Source organism: Chlorocebus sabaeus, chromosome 3 (genome assembly GCF_047675955.1).
Source record: "Chlorocebus sabaeus isolate Y175 chromosome 3, mChlSab1.0.hap1, whole genome shotgun sequence".
NCBI classification, from domain to species: domain Eukaryota; kingdom Metazoa; phylum Chordata; class Mammalia; order Primates; family Cercopithecidae; genus Chlorocebus; species Chlorocebus sabaeus.
Window position 1 is genome coordinate 4,778,238 of NC_132906.1, and position 18,852 is coordinate 4,797,089.

Below are 18,852 nucleotides of genomic sequence, written 5' to 3' on the forward strand. Positions count from 1 at the left end.
ATAGTCACCTTTACTAAACATAACTTAGGATTTTGACTACAGAAATTATTGATTTATAAAGAAGAAAATTCAGCTTTGAGCACTGAAGCAGGAGAGGCTGTCTTGGGAGATAGTCCCTATTTAAAGAGCAAAGCAGGGGAGAGGGCTAGAGAGGTAAAATGTAAACTGGTTAATATTGACTTTGTTTTCATGGAGCCATTTAGTGACAGGGAAAGACAAAGACTTGGCATAAACTTCACCTATCTTTTGATTCATTTAATACGAAGGTGAAGTTGATGGCCTGGGGTGAAGACAATATTGCTGTCTAGAATCAGTTATCTGGTACCATTGTAATATTCCTCAAAGCCCTTATTTCTGTCCCAGATTTTTGCTTTAAAGCTGCTGTTTCTCTTTATTCTTAAGTGTGTAATTTTATCTTTAGCAAGTAGTTGTTCCAAAGAGCCAATTTTATCATGGATGTCAGTTTTTAAAAACATCGTATTTGTATTTTTCTGTGGTGCTGTTAAATAAGTTGCCTTTTGAAAGCTTACTATCTCTTTTTTTTATAGCATCCACAGGATTTACTCTAAATAATTTGGGTGGGACAACAGCCACCACTACAACTGCATCAACGGGCCTCTCTTTAGGGGGAGCCTTAGCTGGTTTGGGAGGTTCACTTTTCCAGAGTACAAACACAGGAACATCAGGTAATTGATGGTATTTATTCTCCAGAATAGCAAATATTTATATTTAAATGTACTTATTTTTATTTTAGCCCTTTGAGCACATCACTTTTTCTCTTTAATCTGCATATTTTCCTTTAAATGTGAAAACTAAATTATAAAATGATGGTTTTCATACATAATTGAATGTATTCGCCATATTTTATTTATTTATTTATTTTGGGATGGAGTCTTGCTGTGTCACCCAGGCTGGAGTGCAGTGGCGTGATCTTCTTTCACTGTAACCTCCACCTCCAGGGTTCAAGAGAGATTCTCCTGCCTCAGCCTCCTGAGTAGCTGGGATTACAGGTGTGTGCCAGCATGCCTGGCTAATTTTTGTGTTTTTAGTAGAGATGGGGGTTTCACCATGTTGGCCAAGCTGGTCTCAAACTCCTGACCTCAAGTGATCCGGCTGCCTCGGCCTCCCGAAGTGCTGAGATTACAGGCATAAGCTACCGCACCCAACCTATTAGCCGTATTTTAGAAATCCATTTTCCTCTTTCTCAATATTGACTAACTAGATAAGAAAACAAAGAAGAGCCTGTTTAAGGAGTCAGTAAATTGATCTACAGATAACATTTTTTCTAAAAAGAACAAAAGTTATATCAGCTCAGGAATGCATGGTCTTCTAGAAGTATAGATTTATTAGGCTGGGCGCGGGGGCTCACACCTTAATCCCAGCACTTTGGGAGGCCAAAGCAGGTGGACCACCTGAGGTCAGAAGTTTGAGACCGGCCTGGCCAACGTGGTGAAACACCCCGTTTCTAGTAAAAAGACAAAATTAGCCGGGTATGGTGCTGCATGCCTGTAATCCAAGCTGTTTGGAAGGCTGAGGCAGGAGAATCACTTGAACTGGGGAGGTGGTGGTCTCAGTGAGCCGAGATCATGCCGTTGCACTCCAGCCTGGACAACAAGAGTGAAACTCCATCTCAAAAACAATAATAATAATAATAAAGAAATACAGATTTATCAGCGCAAGATTCTTGAAATTTTGCTACTTGACTCACAAGTATACATTAATGACTTATGATTAACCATAGTCTGGACCTTTTGTCAGGGAGGGAAGATTTAAATAAACAAACGAATTCTAATACTTTTTTTTTTAAGTTTGTGAAAAGAATTTGGGAGTATGAAATTATATTCAATACATGTTATATTCAAATCTTACAAATTCACACTAGGCTCTCTTAAAAGTATGCAGTTACAAAGTGTGTTCGGAAGGCAAGATATATTCACCTGAAAATACACCAACTGAAACTGCTTTTGTAGAGAGGGTTTAAAAGCCCTCTAACAAAACTTTATAACAAATAAAGATTGAATGTCTACATATTAAATTGATATACATTCTGGCCCTTCTAATAATGACAAATCACATCATCCAACCTACATAATACCATTGCATTCAAGAAAGGGTATCAGTCTTTGACCAAAACGTGCTCCAGACTTGTTTCTTGTTATTTGCCTAAATCAAATATCAAGAAAATCTAGGATCCAACTTTAAAAGCATTAGAGTCCTTTGAACAGTAAGGGGAAATTGTTGTTGTCTTTCAGTGGAATTTATAAGTGATGTTTTATTTATAGGACTTGGACAGAATGCTTTAGGGTTGACTTTGGGAACTACAGCAGCTACTTCAACTGCAGGCAATGAAGGCCTTGGTGGTATAGATTTCAGTAGCTCCTCAGATAAAAAGAGTAAGTAATGCTGTTGTAACTTTTATGTTCTAACAGTACTGTTGAGGGAATGTCTAGGTTGCTGTAAATTCTTTTGTGTGAAAGATTAGTAGTTTATATTTAGTAGTAACAGTTTTTACTTTTAAATTTGTTTGTATTAATATTTCACAAATTTTGTGTGTGTTCATTTAAGGTTTTATTTTTGTAGATAACAGATTTGTATGTGCATGTCTTATGTAGCTATCTTAATGTGTATACGAATATGTATTTTTTAATAGGGATCATGATACATATGCAGTATTGTTTTGTAGTCTGTTCTTATATAACACATCAAAAGCATTTGTCTGTCGGTAATTCTTTTTAAATATTTTAATGCTGCTTAATGTCAGTTTTGTGGATGGATAATTTAGTCAACCATTGTTCTCTTGTTAGATGTTTATTTCCAGATGTTTTACTCTGGGAAGTAAAACATTGGGCATCTTTATCTAAAAAGGCAACATAATACAGTAGTTTAAGAGTCTACTATGGAGTGGAATTGCCTGGGTTCGGATCCTGGCCCAGCTGCTTATAAGCTCTGTGACCTTATTGAAGTTACTTATATTGTGTGCTTTAGTTTTCCTTATCTGTTACATGGTTTGAGGGTTGCTATTTGTAAAACCTTAGCAGAGCCAGACGCATAAGTGTCTCCTTTTATTATCAATGTTTGTTTATACTTTGGGTTATTTCTTAGGGAAAATACCTAGAAATTGGATCATTGGCTTAAAGAGAGGGATATTTTGGAGACTGTTAGTTTATAGATTGTGAAATCACTTTCCCAGAAAGATTTTACCAGTTTACCCCCTAACCAGTATGAAAATACCTTTCTTGCTGTGCCCTTGCCACATTGAATATTGGTTTTAAAAATTTGCTAATCCAAATTCATTGTGAAAATGTTTTTATTGTTCTGTGTGTTACTTTGTTTCGCACCATCTCTTCTGCTTCTGATGAAAGCATGTTTCACTAGAATATATACCATATATACTAGGGTGTATACGTACATATTGACCTTCTCTGAAGAATGAGATAAATGGATGAAGATGTGAAATAGTATCTGTGTATCTATATGACTTTTTTAAAAAAAACAGACACAGGTTTTATTATAAGGAGATACTGTTCTAGGTTGAATTACTATTTTAAAAGTTGGTAAAACCTTTTCAAACTTTTACAAAGTTTAGGTTTCTCTTTCAATGAAAATTGACAAATTTCTAAACAAAGTTCATTTTTACTTAGTTTTTTTTTGTAGCAACTCCATAATTAGCAGCCTTAGCAGCTTATTTGTTCAAAATGGAATAGCCTGGTACCACTTTTATTACTTTTATTTTAAGCATGAGAGTACTTCTCTATTATAATTGTTTTTAGGCTGAAAGAGCAGGCTAAGGCAGAAGAGTAAGATAAATAAATGTGAGAAATTAATTTCCCCTCCTCTGCCCCTCCCCACATCTTCCTGCTTTCATAGTGTACCTAAGATAGAGTTGAGCAAGGAGAATATATAGAATAAATGCAATAAATGTCTTAGATATGACATTAAATTTTATAAATATGTATACACAAACATGTATATAAAAAACTTGGGTGTGTTTCTACTATGGATCTCTGATTACTACATCCCCGTTTCCTTTTATCTAATGCTCATATCAAGGGATTTTTTTTTAATCCAAATGATTTCTTTTTTTCTAGTAGTTGTATCAGTTAGCTTGGGCCCTGCAGTACCAGTGTGGGATTTAACCAGATGGAGAGTAGCAATAAACAGCATTCAGTGAAGAGGGTAAAGCATCGAGTGAGACTAGAGATGAGAAGGACCTTGACCTTTTGAAGAAATGACTGAAGGCCAGATTAGCCATAGAGGAGAAAGATGAGGTTCCAGAAGTCATGGAGGCCTTATTTGCCACGTTGAGTTTTGTCATTATATTAATACCTCAGGCAATTTGGGTCTGTTAAAGGGATGTGATGAGATTTGTATTTTAAGATTAAGAGCTTTCTGACAGCCATATGGAAAATAGCATCCGGGAAAAACAGACATAGAGAACTGTTAGGAAGCTTTTGTAGTGGTCCACATGTGTTATTGAGGCAAAGCTAGGTAGATTAATTGGGGGTCCATGGGAATCAGGGATCCATGGTAAAAACAGGCTCAAGTTTTTTATATACATGTTTGTGTGTACATAAGTATTTACAAAATATAAAATATATGAAAGAAATAATATGTTAGTCAATTTAAAAGTTGGTGAATTATTTGGAAAAACATAAAATTAAATCCCTAATTTTATTTCCATATCTCGTAAAATCTAGGACATCTATAGAAGATAGGTGGCAATTTTAGAGTTACTAAATATGAAATTAAAAAATCTTAAACTCGGTAAAATACAAAACATGGAAACATAAATTACAGTTAGATGAAAGGTAGAAAAGTAAAACCCCATGTGCAGAGGTAAAATGTAAATGAGGAAAGTAAAATGCTTGATTTTTTTTTTTTTTTTTTTTTTTTTGATACAGAGTCTTGCTCTGTCACCCAGGCTGGAATGCAGTGGTGTGATCTCACCTCACTGAAACCTCCACTCCCTGGCTCAAGTGATTCTCCTACCTTAGCCTCCTAAGTAGCTGGGACCACAAGTACACAGCACCACACCTAGCTAATTAAAAAAAATTTTTTTGGCCAGGCGCAGTGGCTCACGCCTGTAATCCCAGCACTTTGGGAGGCCAGGGCAGGTGGATCACGAGGTCAGGAGATCAAGACCAGCCTGGCCAAGATGGTGAAACTCTGTCTCTACCAAAAATACAAAAACTAGCCGGGCATGGTGGCAGGAGCCTGTAATCCCAGCTACTCAAGAAGCTGAGGCAGGAGAATCGGTTGAACCCGGGTGGCAGAGGTTGCAGTGAGCTGAGATCACATCACTGCACTCCAGCCTGGGCAATAGAGTGAGACTCTGTCTCAAAAGTGAACAAAAAATTTGAAGGGACAGGGTTTTGCCCTGTTGCCCAGGCTGGTCTCCAATTCCTGGGTTCATGCAGTCTGCCCAAAATGCTTGATTTTTAGGTGCTTATTTTTTCACATTTTAACATCTCTGAAATTTAGATATATCTTAACAAGGGTCTAATATTAGAAATACTTATGAAATTATGTAAAGGAGACAAATAATATACTTAATGCTGAAATAGCTCTTATAAATAAGAAAAATACCTCAAGAAAAGTGTGCAAATCACAAGCAGTTCACAAAAGGAGAAATATACTTGTCTCATGAGCATTTGAAGAAAATGGTTTTCTTCACCAAATATAAACTAAGAATTGTTATGAAGTGGCATTTTTCACCTACATAACTGGCAAAGGTTTTTTAAAAAATATGTCTGTTGTTGTGAGGGTGTGATAAGGTATTCATGGCAGATGGGAAGATAAATTGTGATATTTGTTTTAAGGGATTGTCAGATTGGAGAAGTTCAGGTAATCTGACATAGTATTCTGTACTGATAGGACCTTAAAAAGGGTCAGGTAGATGTAAATGACGAGTTGATGGGTGCAGCACACCAACATGGCACAAGTATACATATGTAGCAAACCTGCACGTTGTACACATGTACCCTACAACTTGAAGTTTAATAATAATAAATAAATTAAAAAAAAAAAAAAAAAAAAAAAAAGGGTCAGGTAAAGTTTTCAGGAGTTAAACTGGTAGGCAACAACGTACATTTTCCATACAGGATATTTTTCATGGAAGATGATTGAGAAAGGAAGATTCTTGCCCTTGAAAGTAGATGTCCATCTGCCATATATATCTGCTTATGTGTACTGATGTCTTCATAAAATGCTATGCTTCCGAGTTCATGACGAGTCATGACATCACATGATGTTTAAGAGGCAAGCAAAAAATTGCTTAACAGTTTATATTTATACTTTAATTTGTGTTAATTTAAAACTTGTATTTGGAGTATGTTGTTCAATTACCTGCTTTTTTTTACATGAAGCTTCTTGAATTTTCTAGGTGATAAAACGGGAACAAGACCAGAGTAAGTTTACAAATTTACCCTTAAGACATTTTAATTGATGAGTTTAACTTACTAAATTGTAGACAGATGGTATAATTGGAAGTAAATAGAATCATATACATTTAGGAGAAAAAACGTTTTTAACGGTATTTGTTAAAAGTAAAATAATAGACATATGTTCTGGAAAGATAATGAAAGGTCAAATCTTTAGTTTTCAGTCATTAAAAAAATTTAAAACTATTTCTTTCTAGAAAGGTGGTTGGTATTTCCCTAAATAATATAAATAAATACAAATATGTGTGTTTATTTCTTTAGTCTATTAAATATTGAACAACTCATGGAACTTTACCTTTGGAGCATTTAAAAAAGATATGAATTATTGTGCCAGTCCCATTTTATGTCCTGGTGTTTTCAGTGAGGAGAGTAGCCTCCATATACATCATATATATGTTTGAAGATGGTTATTCTTCTTATTACCAATTGTATTTTCTTACATGATTTGTACTATATTAAATAAAGCATTCATAAATGCATGACAAATTCACTCCTTACAAATATCCTATGTGTACTTTAGCTTACTATTTAAATGAAGAAGACTAGAGAAACTAAGATCTGCCTAAGTGTTATGAAATCTAACTCATGGTTCCATTGCAGCATGCCAAATTTCACTTGTTCTTGTTCTCATTAAATATTTTTTATTCCTGTAAGCTCTGCCTAGGTCTTACTTTTTCATTCTAATGCATGTTGAAGAACTAATTGAAATGAGAAGCTTTGTAGCTTTCTTTAATGAATACATTAATATTTTGGAACTGAACAAATTGTCAGTCAGAATCTTTAAGCCAGAGGGAACTTAGTTTAACATCTCACCCAATTTGCAGTATTTTCTGATTTTTTTGTTAGACATTTAGTCAAATGCTTTTAAGTATGTTTTTAATAGATGCCAGTCTTCTCAGATAAGAAATCTTCATGTCAGACGAATTGTTAAAATTATTTTATAGATCCTATTTACAAGAAATATATTGTTTTTTATAAAGAACTTTGAAATCATCCAAAGAAGCTATACGTGCTTTTTGCTATATTTTCTTGTGTCTTAATACTCTAATACTCTTATTAAAACTCAGCTGTCAACTTTTTAAAATCTCAGTGATCTTTATACATGTTTTGCATTTTTCTTAGGGATAGTAAAGCTCTGAAGGATGAAAATCTACCTCCTGTCATCTGCCAGGATGTTGAAAATCTCCAGTAAGTGAAGATAAATAACACTTGAATAATTCTAGAATACTTCTTAAGGCGAGCATCTCTTCCTCCTCAAATCGCATCCTAGAGGAGCATCTCTTAACTAGGGTTAACATGTTAATGCTTTTAGAAATCAGAAAGAAAGCAGAACAACGGGAATTAAAATTCTATAACTACCATTCTGTAAAAAAGTGTGAACTTTAGATGAATTTTTAGTTTTGTTTTTTAAAACACTTGGACTGTTTTAAGTATATATATATTTTTGTAGGAAACCAAAGATATACTTTTAAAAACTCGGTTTTAAATATATATTTTTTAGGAAATTTGTGAAGGAGCAGAAACAAGTTCAAGAAGAAATTAGTAGAATGTCTTCAAAAGCAATGCTTAAGGTACAAGAAGATATTAAAGCTCTGAAGCAGCTCCTGTCATTGGCTGCCAGTGGAATACAGAGAAACACTCTCAACATTGACAAATTGAAAATAGAAACTGCTCAGGTATACCATCTTATGGCCATTTTACCTTACGGTTTTTTTGTTTTGTTTTTTTCCAAAATTGAAATAAGGTGTTTTGTTTTTTTGTTTTGTTTGTTTTTAATTATAAAGTTTGATATAGACATACTGGTAGGAAACCAGATAGCTCATACACTCTAATAATGAGTTTTTATTAAGCATTTTCTGTATACAAGACAGTATCCTAAGCAATTTATATCTGTTTAAACCGTTAAGTTTTCTGAAAAGGCCCAACAAGGTAGCTATTATTATCCCCATTATATAAATAAGAAAAAAAGCACAGAGCTTTGTTAGTAAATGGAAGCTCCTGGATTCAGACCCTGGCAATCCAACTCCAGAGCTTATGCTGTTAACTAACTAGGTTTCATAAGCATAGTTGCTGGCTAAATTGGTCTATTATATAAGAGGAAACATAGCTAGTCAGAAAATAATGTTTTTTAACTCTGTAAATTTGAGTGATGACTTGCAAGTCGTGGTTAAATCTTAGTTAATAAAAATAGTAGGCCGGGTCTGGTGGCTCACGCTTTATAATCCCTGCACTTTGGGAAGCTGGGGCAGGTGAATCACCTGATGTCAGGAGTTCGAGACCAGCGTGACCAACATGGTGAAATCCCATCTCTACTAAAAATACAGTAGTTAGCCAGGTGTGGTGGCGCATGCGTCTAATCCCAGTTATTCCGGAGGCTGAGGCAGGAGAATCAGTTGAACCCGGAAGGCGGAGGTTGCAGTGAGCTGAGATTGCACCATTGCACTCTAGCCTGGGCAACAAGAGCAAAACTCCGTCTCAAAAAAATAAAAATCAATGGTAATGTGGCTAATATTGTCTGTCACTAATGTCTACTTGTTTTTCCTCCTTATGGTGTAATATACAATACATATTTAATACGTAGTTCGTTTCTACCTCAGTGGGAAAGGATGATGATAGGTGATTTATTTTTGTTGTGTTTATCATAATTACGAAACGTACTTGATCTCATCATAGCAGTCTAGAAATCTTTCCATAAAGTTGTCACTGATCTGTTAATGAACTTCATGTGAGACACACCTTTTTGCTGTGGATTTACCAGAGGGCTATGAACTTCACAAATGAAATGGTAGTATTTTAAGTAAAATTTTTAAAGGTGCTTTTGGGTCTTTAAGTACACTATTGGAGAATATCTTGTAATCTTTTTAATAATGATGTGTTACTAAAAGAGCTACTCGAAACTGTAATGGCTAAAGGGATTTCAAAGATGTTATTGTCTGTTCTCAGATTTCCTGGTCTCTTAACACATTTTCTTGGTTAAATATGAATGTAATACAGGTTGAGCGTCCCTAATCCGAAATCTGAAATGTTGCAAAATCCAAAACTTTTTGAGTGCTAACATGATGCTACAGGTGGAAAATTCCACACCTGAACTCGTGGGATAGGTTACAGTTAAAACTTCGTTCCATGTACAAAATTATTAAAATTGTATAGTTACTTTCCGGCTATGTGTATAAGAAACACAAATGAATTTTGCGTTTAAATTTGCGTTCTATCCCCGAGGTGCTGTGTGCAGATATTCCAGAATCAGAAAAATTCTGAAATCCAAAACACTTCCGGTCCCAAGCTTTTTGAATATGGGATACTCCACCTGTATTGCCCCATGTTTCCCCTCCACTTACTCTTCCTAATCATCACGTATGTCCTTTCTAGGGAATAGAAAGAGTTAATTATGTTTTTATACCGGAGAATGTTTAGACTGTGATTAAATATCACATGAAGTTATGTGAAATATTTGAAATTATATATAAGTTATATGGGAAACATCATTAGAGCAAAATAACGGAGGAGGCAAACTTGAAAGAAAGAAGCGAATGCTGTATGGGACCCATTTTAACTCTAAAACTGAATGATTCCATTCACTGCTGTTTGTGGAGTAGCTGTCATATAGTGGGCATGTTAATAGTCTTTTAGAGATGAAAAGACAACTCCAAAGGTACTAAAAGTCTAGGAGGATGAATGAAATAATAAAAGATTGAGAAGAACGTAAAGGTGGCAAAGGAATAAGAGGTTGGGATTCAAAGTTTCCTTAAGGAAGAATCATCTGAGCTGAATTTCAGGAATTTTATAGTTTGTGCATATTGGGCTTAATACCTAGGTGATGAGTTGATAGGTGCAGCAAACCACCGTGGCACATGTTTACCTATGTAACAAACCTGCACATCCTGCACATCTACCCTGGAACTTAATAAATTTAAAAAAATAGATTTTTATTTCCTGCTCACCAGGTCAAAGGGGAAGAAGAAAAAGAGAAAAAAAAATATTTTTAAAGAAATTTGATCTAAGATTATTCCAATTTCTAGTAGACAGGAACTAATAATCTACTAAGAGTCTAATGAATTACCAATTGAAAAAAATGTTCTGAATTCTCTATAAAGTATCAATCTTATTTAACCCTAAAATGTTTTCTTCAAAGAAAGCCTTTCTGGGAAATATAAGTTCTGCAGTTAGAAGTGATGTAGGCCAGATTCTTATGGAAGACAAAGTCTTTTATATACTTCATTTTTAGTAAGTAACTTGAGTTTAAATTAAAATAGGATAGTTAGTTCTTCTTTTGGTGTGAGTCGGGGCTACATGGTTTATTGAAGTTAAATTGCTGAGTTCAGCTCTCCAGTCATTCAACTAACATTTTTAAAAGATCTGTTGTGTGCCAGGCGCTTCAGCAGGCATTAGGGATCAAGACTTAGATTAGGGAGAGAGTTAAATCCATCAAGTGATATGATCCAGGGACAAGGGTTTTGTAGGGGCACAGAGGCCTCAAGTGGGCACTTTTATCATCTGTCCAGTGTAGAATACCTTTACATTGAGTCTTGAAAAAGAGGAAAGTATCATGAATGAGGGTATGGGCTTGTCTGATGATCTGCAAGCAGTTTAGTGTTATTAGAGTCTGGGCCTGGCTAGAGTCCGTGCTTAGAGTGGTAGCAAGGGTCAGTCTTGAATCATCTACACGTGTATTTGTATTGGAGTGGGGTCGGATGGAAGCCTGAGTTGAGTGAAAAGGATGTAAAAAAAACAGTCATCAACTTAGCAGGTTGGCAGTTTAATGAGGGAGAGATGTTGCTACAGGGAATATAAAGTTAAAGTAACTCTTTGTGAAATAAAGAATACTTAAATAGAGTTCGAAAATACAGTGAAATGACAGGAATGTGGAATGTAAGGGGGTAAACAGAATACTAATCTTGAAAAAACATTGGCTGGAATTGTAGAATACAATATAAGAATGGTTGAGTGTGTAAGCTTTAAAAGATCCAGTTTTCCGGTCTTCTAGCAACATGGTATTGGGCAAGTTACTTAATGGCTTTGTAAATCCATTTCTTCATCTGTAAAAAGAGAAACATTGCCTGCATTGTAGTGGTGTCCTTGAGAAGTAACCTTTAGCATAGTGTTTGGTACATAGCAAGCACCCAAATGTTAATTGTGCCTGACTCAGCCTCAACATTATTATTGCTACCTGCCTTTAAAAAAAGCATTTTCTGCATTTATATTAAAGATTTTAAGTGGTAATATAATCTTTACACTGTCTATGAATTCACTTCATGAATCCTACAGAAAGCATAGTTTTAAAAATAGATCTACAGCTCCTTATAATTTTATCATAAAGTTTGTTAAACAAACAAATTTATCTGCTCTTGAAAGGTTTTAGCAACTTGTGAAGCAGCTTCATCCATAATATGTTCTTACAGCATGAACCTCCAAGGTATTGTTTGAAGTTTCAGTCCAGAGACTGAATATTTTTTTTAGTGTGGTATTTTTAACCTAACTCTTAACTGGCTTTTTTTTTTTTTTTTTTTTTTTAAACCCTCTGGTATATTAGGAGTTAAAGAATGCTGAAATAGCTTTAAGAACCCAGAAGACACCACCTGGACTTCAACATGAATATGCAGCTCCTGCTGAGTAAGTTGCTGGATTTTTAAAAACAAATGTTTCTCACTTTCAGAAAGCAGAACAGTAATAATAGTATACAAACTAAATATTTTTAGTATACTATGTGGAAAGGCTGAGCTAATAAGCACTTTACATGGATTTTAAATTTCATAATAACCCTAAAAAGGTTTATCTCCATTAACACCATTTTACTGCAGGGTAAGTGAAGGCTAAGATCTGAGCTTTTCACCACTATTATGCATTTATACTTCATGTACGTACTACTTACAGAGTCTACTCCATTTTACTAAATTTTGCTGGTAATGGAAAATTATGATTATTCATTTACATAGGTAATACATGTTCTGGAAGAAAAAGTAGAAAATATAGATAAGTAGAAGAAAAAAACCAACCTGCAATCACATCACTCAGCTTGTATATGCATTTGGTTTCCATACATGTAAAATACATCTTGTCTCTCTCTCTATGTCCTTCCATGTTGATGAAGAGAATAATAACTAATGTTTACCAAATGCTTACTATTTGCCATGCAGTGTGCTTAGGACTCTACATGCTTTACCTTCATATTTCACAAGACCTCTGTAGCTGTTGTTATTCCAGTTTTAGCGATAAAGAGACTGAGGTATGCAAAAGTGAGTTAAGTGGTGGAGATCTGTTTGATTCCTGATCCCTCACCATTAATTAATTAATTAACTTGTAGAGATACCATTTCACAGTGTTGCCTAGGCTGGTCCTAGGCTAAAGTGATTCTCCTGCCTCAGACTCCTAAATCCTAAAGTGCTGGGATTACAGATGTGAGCCACCACGCCTGGCCCCTTACTTATTTTATTCTTTTAGTTTTTTATTATAATTTTGGTCTTACAGATAAGTTTCAAGATGAGAACTAAAAATTCCTGTATGTCTTTCATTCCAATTTCCTACATATTAATATTCTTACCATATTTTTGTTCGTCACACTCTAAATGTATATATACATTTCTCCCCCAGTTTGGGTTATTTGCAGAAATAATGTTCACTATACTAAAGTACTTCAGTGGATATTCCTTAAAAATAAGGATATTCTCATACTTAACAATTCTCAAAATCAGGAAATTCATAATGACCATGATATTCCTCTTACTCAGATTGGCATGGGATGTGCTTCCTCACTGGACTTCCTCTACTGTTTTATCCCTCTGTCTTATTCTTAATACTACCATCAGAGCTAATTTTGCAAAATGCTTTCATGGTTGTCCATTTTTTACTGAAAAACATTCAGATTCCTTTGTATACTACTCAAGATACTTTTTTTTTTTTTTTAAATCTACCTAGCACTCTCTGTGAGTAAATTTATTAGAAAAGTAGCAATAATTACATGTGCTTTCTGTAGTATACTATAGTGTTCTCAGATTATAAATGTCATTGATAAAATAACTATAAATTCTTAATTCTGCAGTCTGGTTGGTAGATGTTTCTACTTTATTGTAAATTTATTTTAACCTTACAGAAAACTTCCAAAATAGTAGTACAGAGAATTTATTTGTATCACTTCCCCTGCTTCCCTTAATGTTAACATATAACTATAGTATAATTACCAAGAACAGGAAACTAAAATTGTACAATATTATTAACTAAACTACTAAACTTACTTAAATTCAGCCAGTTTTTCCACTAATGTACTTCTGTTTCAGCATCCTATTTGGGATTCACAGTGCATTTGTAATTTCTCCGTAATCTCTTCCAATCACAGTTATTCAGTTCTTCCTTTCCTTGGATAACCTTGATACTTTTGAATACTGTTACATTATTGCAGAATATTCCTTAATTTGGATTTGTCACTCTGAATTAAAAAAACATTTCATCTGACTTTTTAAATGTTTTTTAAAGCTACTTCAGAATCTTGGTTCAGCAATTTGAGGTACAACTTCAGCAGTACAGGCAGCAGATTGAAGAACTAGAAAACCATCTTGCCACTCAAGCAAATAATTCACATATAACCCCTCAAGGTAACATACTTACTGTGGTCATTTTTTTTGAACTTTTGTTTGTAGGAGATAGATGTGGTTATATAATAGGTATTCTGGATAACTACTGGTAGCCCCTTTAAGAAAATTCCCTTAGAAGTCATTTACTACTCCTTTATTCCCTATAAATGTAATATGCTTTATTATATGAATTGCTACTGTGGTAACAAGGGCAGAAATCTTAGGGCATTCCCCCCAGATTACTGTTGTAGACATTCTTCTCCCAGTCTACTACTTTGTATGTTCTCTAGACATGAGAACATTGATAGAGTTTTTTTCTCCTACATGTTAACTATGCCAAAAATTGGACTCAAATAGAAAAGTAAAATGGATTGTGCTCTCTCTCTCTCTATATATATATATATTTGGGTGATAATGTAATTTTCTTTTATAGATTTGTCAATGGCTATGCAGAAAATTTATCAAACATTTGTAGCTTTAGCGGCACAACTTCAGTCTATTCATGAAAATGTAAAGGTAAGTTTTCATTGCCCATTTATCTACCTGGATATCTAGATCCAAGTGTTTGTTCATCTGGGGACAAATGTATCCATTCTTGGTACAGAAATAGCTAAAATTACATATAAGTGAAAAGATGAAAACTACTCTAATCCATAACATACCCAGACATAATGATTGATAGTATATGTTCTTTTAAAAAAGATCCAAGCACCCTGTACAGTCTGTTATTACAGCTTTTTTTTTAGCAGTGTATTGTGAATAACTTTCTATGTTAATACACATATTTCCTGAATATCATTTTTAATAGTTAACGTAGGAGTTTGTTGTGTGTTTGTACATACATTGTTTGTTTAACCCGTTTTCTATTGGATATTTAGGTAGTTTCTATTTCTTTACCACTATAAATAGCACTATAGAAAATAAACATTCTTAGCCAGGCGTGGTGGCTCACACCTGTAATCCCAGCACTTTGGGAGGTCGAGGTGGGCGAATCACAAGGTTAGGAGTTCGAGACCAGCCTGGGCAATATGGTAAAACCCTGTCTCTACTAAAAATACAAAAATTAGCCAGGCGTGGTGGTGGGCACCTGTAGACCCAGCTACCTGGGAGACTGAGGCAGGAGAATTGCTTGAACCCAGGAGGTGGAGGTTGCAGTGAGCCGAGATCATACCACTGTACTCCAGCCTGGGCAACAGAGCGAGACTCCATCTCAAAAAAAAAAAAAAAAAAAAGAATATTCTTAGTAGCAAAATGATTTTATACTACGTTAATTTTATGTGTGTTTTAAGTGTTTATTGGCCACTGCATTAAAACCCTGCTTACAACATTTCTTCCTTCTAAATGCAGGGAACTGTTTGTGTTTATTAAATAATGTAAATAAAATGATTTATCACTGAATATTTAGACTGACTCTCACTGTCTTTTTTTTTTTTTTTTTTTGTATTTTTAGTAGAGACAGGGTTTTGCCATGTTGCAAAGGCTGGTCTCGAAGTACTAAGTTCAGGCAGTCCTCCTCCTTCGGCCTCCCAAAGTGCTAGGATTACAGGCATGAGCCACTGCACCCAGCCTGAATATTTTGACTCTCATATAATAACGTTAGTTTTGAAAATGTATTTAAGTGAAATATTAAATGTAAGTACATCTTTTCTAACTAACTGAGCAAATGTAATTAAACTCTTTAATCTTAGAGTATATGTGGTCCAAAAAAACCTTTAAAATTCAGGTGGCCAAACCTGAGTCTAGATAAATTACCAACTGTGTAGAATAGAGTTTAATTGGAATTATCAACATTTTCATTTTTATTTTGATCTCATGCATAGTAACAGAATTTTTTTTTAAGTTAACCATTTAAATTACACTGTTTTTGAAATGGTAGTGCACTTTAGACCTTTTGCGTTAGTAGATTTAAAACTGTAACCCAAATCTTTAAATTTTGTTCTAAAGGAGGAATTTTACCAGATTTTTAAAAAATTTTATTAGTCTATAATAAATGTTACTTTAATTTTTTAGTAAAATTAATGTATGACACTTAGAAGTTCATTGTGCAGAATTTTTTTCCTTAATTTTTATTATGAAATCTTTCAAATGTACACAAAAGGAGGCTATCGTGATAATGAATGCCCAGGTATGACTACGTAACTGCAGCCATTATCAGAACCTTGCCAAACTTGCTCCACAGGAAATGCTTTTTTACCCCTTGAAGTATTTTAGAGCAAATGCCAGGTGTAAATATACTTTATTTATTTATTTTTTTTAACAGCACTTTCTCCTCTCTGGTTTGGAAAATATATCATTTTCGGTAATATGACCATAAAGCAGTGAGATGAAGACCACATAAAACTGCCCTAGATCATGTTAAATAAATGTTGCAGACGTGAAATTTTGACCTACTCTTTAAGCAACCCAAGAACAAAAGGATATTCCCAAGAACCAAACAATATTTTATGATCAGATTTGGTATGTTGCCATTATTTTTAGCTTAGTTTAGTGAGCAAACTAAGCTCTAGGCTTCTTTATTTCTTATAGAAATCTCACAAGACATTTTTTTGTTCATTTCGTTTTTCATTAGGTAATCTGTTGAAACAGGCATTAACTATCTTATCCAGCCAGGCCTTAGGAACATTAACACATTTGGACGTTTTAGCAATTTGTTTTATAAATCATGGTTGATGTCAAGGTTTTTGTTTGTTTATTATTTTCTTTTGTTTTGTTGAGACAGGGGCTTCCTTTGTTGTCCATGCTAGAGAGCAGTGGCATAATCATGACTCGCTGCAGTCTCAATCTCCTGGGCCCAAGCGATCCTCCCGCCTCAGCTTCAGCCTCTTGAGTAGCTAGGACTGTAGGCACGCACCACCACACCTAGCTAATTTGTTAACTTTTTGTAGAGAGGGGGACTTTTGGTGTTGTCCAGGCTGATCTTAACTCCTGGCCTCAAGGAGTCCTCCTGCCTAGACGTCCCAAAGGACTGGGATTATAGGTGGGAGCCACTGTGGCCAGCCTGTTTCTTTCAACTAATGGTCTTAAGTATCTAAGGTGGATCATTATTTTCCATTATCTGAAGTAGAACTAAAATTTATGGGATACTGATGCTTGCTCAGGAAAAGGAAGGGTAGATTTGCACGAGATCAGTCATGCTTGTTTTTCTTACATCATATGTCTTGATTCTGGCTTTATATCTTCTCCAATATCCAGTTCTTGGCAGGCCCCCTTTTTTAATACATCATAAATGTAGCAAAGTTTGGAACATCAAACACTGACAGCCACACAAAAAGGACGATGATAGCTTTTAAATACTGTAAACAACAGTAAGATTTTTTTTTTTTTTTTTTTTTTGAGACGGAGTCTTGCTCTGTCACCCGGGCTGGAGTGCAGTGGCCGAATGTCAGCTCACTGCAAGCTCCGCCTCCCGGGTTTACGCCATTCTCTTGCCTCAGCCTCCCGAGTAGCTGGGACTACAGGCGCCCGCCACCTCGCCCGGCTAATTTTTTGTATTTTTAGTAGAGACAGGGTTTCACCATGTTAGCCAGGATGGTCTCGATCTCCTGACCTTGTGATCCGCCCATCTCGGCCTCCCAAAGTGCTGGGATTACAGGCTTGAGCCACCGCGCCCGGCCAACAGTAAGATTTTTAAGTGCTGTACTGATTATAATCAGAACCTAATGTTTATTAATTTCTGCTAAGAAATGTAAGAAATACGAAAAATCTGTGTCTCTTCAAAAAGTGTTAAAAACCTATCTAAATTAGGCTAAATCGTCAATGAAAGCATAAAATAATTCTGAAGTGAAACAGAATTGTTGCTTGTTAATGGCTTTAATCAAGGCAGATGCTGCATTGGGTAAAAGTAGCTCACTTTATGAACTTGGAAATTTTTCTTTCTTTGGAGATATAAACTCATTTTTTTTTCTTTGAGGTGGGTGGTTGGGTTCATAACTTTAACATGGATCAAGTCTCATTGTTCATTGGTCAAATAATAGCAATGAAGTAGAAGCCCTCATGATACCCTCCAAGCATTCTGCTGAGGTGCAACACCTTATTTTAGCATGTGTTACCCAGGCCTTCTAAAAAATGTATTTAAAAATATATATATTTAGTGCTGACTTTTTTTTCTTTTTTTAACTGTTTTAATCAAAAGACTATGAAACGGTTGGACATTTGAGGGGAAAGTTTCTTGAGAAACTGGAATATTTATTTTTAAAGTCTTTTCATCCATCTTCACATTGATGGAGGGTTTATTTAGATACTACTGTGTCTAAAAGCATAGCTGATTTATTTCAAACAAGGCCTCACAAAGACAGTATTTTAGGAAGCATATTGTAAAGATAGGGAGTAAACTATTCAAGGGAGCAGTAGAACTCTTGAACTCATCACTTCCTACACGAAAGTGCATTATTAGCACTCTAATTTGCAGTTTAGATTGAATGTATAATATTGGCAGTGTCTTTGGTAACTTATGGTTATATTCATCCGTGTATTACCATAGTCAATGTGGAACTTCATTTAGCCTTTTGTTTATTTTTTATTCTTTAGGTTCTGAAAGAACAGTACCTTGGCTACAGGAAAATGTTCTTGGGAGATGCTGTTGATGTGTTTGAAACAAGGCGAGCAGAAGCCAAGAAGTGGCAGAACACACCCAGAGTTACTACTGGACCCACCCCTTTCAGCACCATGCCAAACGCAGCAGCCGTTGCCATGGCTGCAACACTTACACAGCAGCAACAGCCTGCTACAGGTCTGAACGCATTCAAGTTATAGCTTCTTACTGTTCCAATGCAGAACATTTATGTGCGTTTTTATAAGTCTTCCATTTGTGTGAGCACTGAAGAAATTTATATGAGTAGCTGTTCCAA

General features: G+C 35.0%; 1 protein-coding gene across 3 annotated transcripts in view; it reads left to right on the forward strand.

Moving 5' to 3' along the window:
- The window catches only part of NUP58 (nucleoporin 58), a 40,248-nt gene that overhangs the window by 10,657 nt on the left and 10,739 nt on the right, over window positions 1–18,852 (forward strand). For all 3 annotated transcript variants that reach the window (XM_073012938.1, XM_008021761.3, XM_008021762.3), the window contains 9 exons: window positions 549–686; window positions 2,283–2,393; window positions 6,383–6,407; window positions 7,563–7,628; window positions 7,942–8,116; window positions 11,971–12,050; window positions 13,908–14,026; window positions 14,439–14,521; window positions 18,533–18,734. In XM_073012938.1, the coding sequence (XP_072869039.1) occupies window positions 549–686; window positions 2,283–2,393; window positions 6,383–6,407; window positions 7,563–7,628; window positions 7,942–8,116; window positions 11,971–12,050; window positions 13,908–14,026; window positions 14,439–14,521; window positions 18,533–18,734 (999 nt within the window). The remainder of the gene's footprint in view (window positions 1–548; window positions 687–2,282; window positions 2,394–6,382; window positions 6,408–7,562; window positions 7,629–7,941; window positions 8,117–11,970; window positions 12,051–13,907; window positions 14,027–14,438; window positions 14,522–18,532; window positions 18,735–18,852) is intronic.